Source organism: Gossypium hirsutum, chromosome A12, assembly GCF_007990345.1.
Source record: "Gossypium hirsutum isolate 1008001.06 chromosome A12, Gossypium_hirsutum_v2.1, whole genome shotgun sequence".
In the NCBI taxonomy this organism is placed as follows: domain Eukaryota; kingdom Viridiplantae; phylum Streptophyta; class Magnoliopsida; order Malvales; family Malvaceae; genus Gossypium; species Gossypium hirsutum.
Window position 1 is genome coordinate 101447412 of NC_053435.1, and position 5605 is coordinate 101453016.

A 5605-nucleotide genomic window follows, 5' to 3' on the forward strand; every position below is an offset into this window, starting at 1 on the left:
AGAGACATTGCTTACTGTTACAGAAAATTATAATCTTGTATACCCAAAGATAAAGGAAACAAGGAATGATGAAAAAGTGGTAGCAAAAGAAAAGGGAAAAAAATAGAAAAAGAAATCCCAAGAAATAAAAAATATATATTATATTTAATAGTATTTATATATCAAAAAAAATTTGATATTCAAAATTATTTGAGATATTATTACAAAAAAAATCATTTTCTATTATTCAAATATTTTTATATAATTTAATGGATTCAAGTAATGACATGTACTCAAAATTAATTTTATAATAATTAAACGAAAAATCAAATATTCTCGATCCTATTCTTATGATAAATCTAAAATTTTCAATATATCAAATATAAATAGAGATAATATTTTAGCAGACAAAGCACAAATACAGAGAAGTGAGGGGGGGAGAGAGAGAGAGAGAGAGAGCGAGAGAGAGAGAGCGAGAAAGAAATAAAGAGAAAGAGATATTGAAGTTGTTGCAAATAAAGAGAAACATGTAGCAGTAGAAAAAGCAGAAAGAAATTGATTATATAGTATACAAGGAAGTTGAAGTTGTAGTTTCTCTCATCTCTTTCTTTATTTCACAATTTCTTTGCTGTTACCAATCAAGGAAAAAAAACATAAGTAAATGATAATGATGAAACCTCCCATGCACCCAGCAACCTGAGAGAGCATGAATCTCTCTCCATCAAACCCTCCTTTCCCTTAAATTTACCTTCTGTAAACACCAAGCTTCTCTAAAACAGCTCCATATGTCTTTCACTTCCCTATTTCACTTAACCATGAAGAAACCTCCTTTTCTCCCATCTCTGCTCCCATTTTTCTTGTATTTACTGAAATCATCTCTGCTTGTCTTCTCAGCTTCTGCATCACCACCTCCACTCCCTTTGGTTTCTCTTCTGTCGTTAAAATCATCCCTCAAAGACCCTCTTTCAAGTTTTGGAGATTGGGACCCTACTCCCACGTTTTCCAAGCCTAGTTTTGAAGACCCGGTTTGGTGTGCATGGTCAGGTGTCAAGTGCAATCCTAAAACAGCTCAAGTTACGTCTCTTGATCTCTCTCGTCGCAATCTCTCTGGTGTTATTCCCCCGGAAATAAGGTATTTAACTGGCTTGGTGAACTTGAATTTGAGTGGGAATTACTTTGATGGGCCTCTCCAACCAGCTATTTTTAAACTCGGTGAACTTAGAACTCTTGATATAAGCCACAACTCCTTCAACTCAACGTTCCCGCCCGGGGTTTCTAAGCTTAGGTTCTTGAAAGTCTTCAATGCATACAGCAACAATTTCAGGGGTCCATTACCGCAAGAGTTTGTACGGTTACGGTTCTTGGAACAGCTCAATCTTGGGGGCAGCTACTTTGAAGGTGAAATACCAGCTGGTTATGGAAGCTTTACCAGGTTAAAGCTGCTTGACTTGGCAGGGAATGCACTACAAGGCACTTTACCGCGTCAACTTGGGTTCTTGACTCAGCTTGAGCGCATAGAGATTGGCTACAATGCTTTCTCAGGCACCATACCAGTAGAGTTTGCACTGTTACCCAACCTCAAGTACTTGGACATCTCGAATTGTACTCTTTCAGGTTCACTTCCGAAAGAACTCGGCAATTTAACTAAGTTAGAAGTTTTGTACTTTTTCAAGAACAGCTTCATAGGTGAAATCCCGGAGAGCTACACCAAGTTGAAAGCTCTCAAGGTCCTTGATGTATCCGACAACCAACTCAGTGGAACAATTCCAGAAGGGTTATCTTCCTTAACGGAGCTAACATGGTTGGGATTAATGAACAACAACCTTTCTGGTACAATCCCAGAAGGCATCGGTGAGTTACCAAATCTCAGCACTTTATTTCTCTGGAACAACAACCTGAGCGGCATTCTCCCAAAGAAACTAGGTTCAAATGGGAAGTTGCTAGGTCTTGATGTCTCGTCGAACTCTCTCACGGGTCCAATTCCTCCAAATCTTTGCTATGGAAACAGGCTTTTCAAGCTTATCCTTTTTAACAACATGTTCACGCATGAGATCCCGGCAAGCCTTGTAAACTGCACGTCACTCTCAAGGTTCCGAATTCAAAACAACCTTCTCAACGGTACCATCCCATATGGCTTCGGACTCCTAACAAACCTGACGTTCGTGGACATGAGTAAGAACAACTTCACCGGTGAGATTCCTCATGATCTTGGCTATGCACCAACTTTACAGTTCCTCAACATCTCCGAGAACTCTTTCAACGTCGCATTGCCGAGCAACATTTGGGGTGCCCCGAGCTTGCAGATTTTCTCGGCCAGTTCAGCCAAGCTAACAGGCAAAATCCCAGACTTCATCGGCTGTAAAAACGTGTACAAAATCGAGCTCCAAGGTAATTCTCTAAACGGAAGCATCCCCTGGGACATTGATCATTGTGAAAAGCTCTTGTCTTTGAATTTAAGCCGCAATTTGTTTACTGGAATAATTCCATGGGAAATATCGACGCTTCCTTCAATAACTGCCGTTGATCTTTCCCATAACATGCTCACTGGAACTATCCCTTCGAACTTCGAAAACTGTAGCACTTTAGAAAATTTCAATGTCTCCTATAATTTGCTAACCGGCCCGATCCCATCGTCCGGTCCAATATTTCCCAACTTACACCCTTCCTCATTTTCCGGCAACGACGGACTTTGCGGCAGAATTTTAGCGAAACCGTGCCCGGCTGAGGCGTTGGCCACAGGTGACATGGAAGTTCGTAACAAGCAGCAGCAGCCAAAGAAAACGGCTGGAGCAATCGTTTGGATTATGGCAGCCGCTTTCGGGATTGGTTTGTTTGTTCTCGTAGCTGGGACCCGTTGTTTCCACGCAAATTACAGCCGTAGGTTCAGCGACGATATCGAAATCGGACCGTGGAGATTGACCGCTTTCCAGCGGTTGAATTTCACGGCTGATGATGTGCTAGAGTGCCTGTCCATGACGGATAAGATCATAGGGATGGGTTCCACGGGAACAGTGTACAAAGCAGAGATGCCAGGTGGCGAGATCATAGCGGTGAAGAAGCTATGGGGTAAGCACAAAGACAACATCAGACGGAGGAAAGGGGTGTTGGCGGAGGTGGACGTGCTGGGGAACGTGAGGCACCGTAACATAGTGAGGTTGTTAGGATGTTGCAGCAACAGGGAGTGTACGATGCTGCTCTACGAGTATATGCCAAACGGGAACTTGGACGACTTGTTGCATGGTAAGAATAAAGGGGAGAACTTGGTGGCGGATTGGGTGACAAGGTACAAAATCGCTCTTGGAGTGGCTCAAGGTATTTGTTATCTTCACCATGACTGTGATCCGGTGATCGTCCACCGTGATCTCAAGCCCAGTAATATTTTATTGGACGGTGAGATGGAGGCCAGAGTGGCAGATTTCGGGGTTGCCAAGTTGATTCAAAGTGACGAGTCCATGTCCGTCATTGCTGGGTCCTATGGCTACATTGCTCCAGGTGCATTGTTTAATTTGGCTCATTTTAGTTTAGCACTATTGAATCTTGCTATCCTGCGCGTAATATTTGGTGCACGTTAGTAAAAGATATTAAACATTAATACATTGTTTGGGGTAGCATAATATGAATTTTGTTTGTTAGTTTGGTAGACTTTTTTGCTTTCTATGTCCATTAAAAATAATAAGCCTCGAGGATAATGCCAACTTTTTCAGCTAGAGCTAGGTTTGGTGAATCTATCTTATTCTTCCCTTTTGTTGATTTACCATAACTAATGGGTCCATACTAGCTATCACCATTATATTAACTAGTCAACTTTATATTTTAGCTAATAATTAACAGCGATCTAATGTAAAATAAAATAAAATTAAAAAACTTTGTGTCATTAATTTAAATAATGATGTTTATCTTGATAAATCAACATGATTTTGTCATTGACCTCTTTTATGATTTGACAACATATAGTTAAGTGATTGCATTAGTTAGAATACTAGAATTAAAAATTGACATTGACACACTTGTCATATTGTTGGGTGGGGTTAGTGCACTTATTACTATTACTTTTTTGGGTCCAAAAGTGTTGGCATTAATCTCACTTTTTTTCTTACTCTGATATCTTTACTGTATCTTCCCATGATTTGCTTTCTCTTTGTTGTTATTGAGTGCATACTTTGCTTTTACAATTCAAGAACAAAAAAACAAGTGCTTTAATCTTGTTCTGGAAAACCTATACATTGTTAGCTTTCCATTCCAGACCATACAACACCATAAGTTTATAATTAATAATAGACTTTTTATGTGGAGCTTAGTGCGCACAACAAACCAACCCTAAACCAGCCAAAGTCCCTTTCGGTTTCGCTTCTTTCGGCACCGCGCGGTTTTTGTAACTTGTTTGCACAGCCGATGACGCACTTTTGCGCGACACTTTCATTTCTTTTTAAAATCCATGTAATGATGCTTCTTATAGAATGGGCCCCGGAGAGAAATTTGTCAAACCCTTTTGATTCGTATCATTTTCCTTAGCATTACCTGTTTGACTTTCAGCCTTCGTTTTGGATTTTTGTGGCTTGTGATATGATCATGTTTGTTTCTCGGCTAAATCATTAACGTTTGCTTTTTTTCTTTTTCTTTTTTTCAGAATATGCTTATACTCTCCAAGTTGATGAAAAGAGTGATATCTACAGCTTTGGGGTGGTGTTGATGGAGATTCTAAGTGGAAAAAAATCGGTGGATTCAGAATTTGGAGACGGGAACAGCATTGTGGATTGGGTGAGGTCTAAAATCAAGAACAAAAACGGAGTTATTGACATTTTGGATAAAAATGCAGGGGCATCATGTGCATCCGTGAGGGAAGAAATGATGCAGATGCTTAGAATTGCATTGCTATGCACCAGCCGGAACCCGGCGGACCGGCCGTCGATGAGGGATGTGGTGCTGATGCTGCAAGAAGCCAAACCCAAGAGGAAAATGATGGAGAGTGTAGTTAATGGAGGCAATGTGATTCGTGTTGGTGCTGATGGGACTAACGATTCTTTAGCACAAAAGGCTACTGTCGAATGTTAATATATGATTAATTTTACGAGGGTTTTTTCTTTCTTTCTTTCTTTCTTTTTCTTTTTTTTTTTTGGGGTGGGGGGTATTTTTAAAAATGGTGGGGAATTGGTATAGGAGAAGTGATTTTCTTTTTTCATTTTCCTTTTTTATTTTAATGGAATTTTCAAGTGTTATTGCTCTAATTTCTCTGATGTTTTCTTTGAATCAGTACTATTATGACATTGATATTGCAGCTTAATTATATTTGAAGAGTGCTAATGATGTTTACCACTAAGTAAGGATCCATAAAATGAATTCAAAAGACAATTGTTTTTGGACTAGTATGTGAAATGACATCAACTTTGAAGTTAAAAGGAAAAAAATAAAGGTAAATTTTATAAAGCCAACAGAAAAACACACATTTTTATGGTTGTTCTCCATCATAAACTGCCAAATAAATTATTTGGATCAAAATGTAAGTTACTTCTTTCGTTTTGTATTTTAGAAGTTATTTTTTTAATAATAATAATTTAATTGTTAACATTAAATTTGTTGTTTGGTTAGTTGGAGTCGGATCCGAAAAAGTATTATGGATATTTTTAAA

At 38.9% G+C, this 5605-nt stretch overlaps 1 protein-coding gene across 1 annotated transcript; it reads left to right on the forward strand.

Annotated features, from left to right (window-relative positions):
- Positions 1–395: 395 nt before the first annotated feature.
- On the forward strand, positions 396–5204 carry LOC107933505 (leucine-rich repeat receptor-like protein kinase TDR). Its single transcript, XM_016865731.2, has 2 exons — positions 396–3471; positions 4607–5204. The coding sequence occupies exons 1-2, from the start codon at positions 765–767 to the stop codon at positions 5029–5031; spliced, it is 3132 nt and encodes a 1043-aa protein (XP_016721220.2). The 5' UTR covers positions 396–764; the 3' UTR covers positions 5032–5204.
- Positions 5205–5605: the final 401 nt, after the last annotated feature.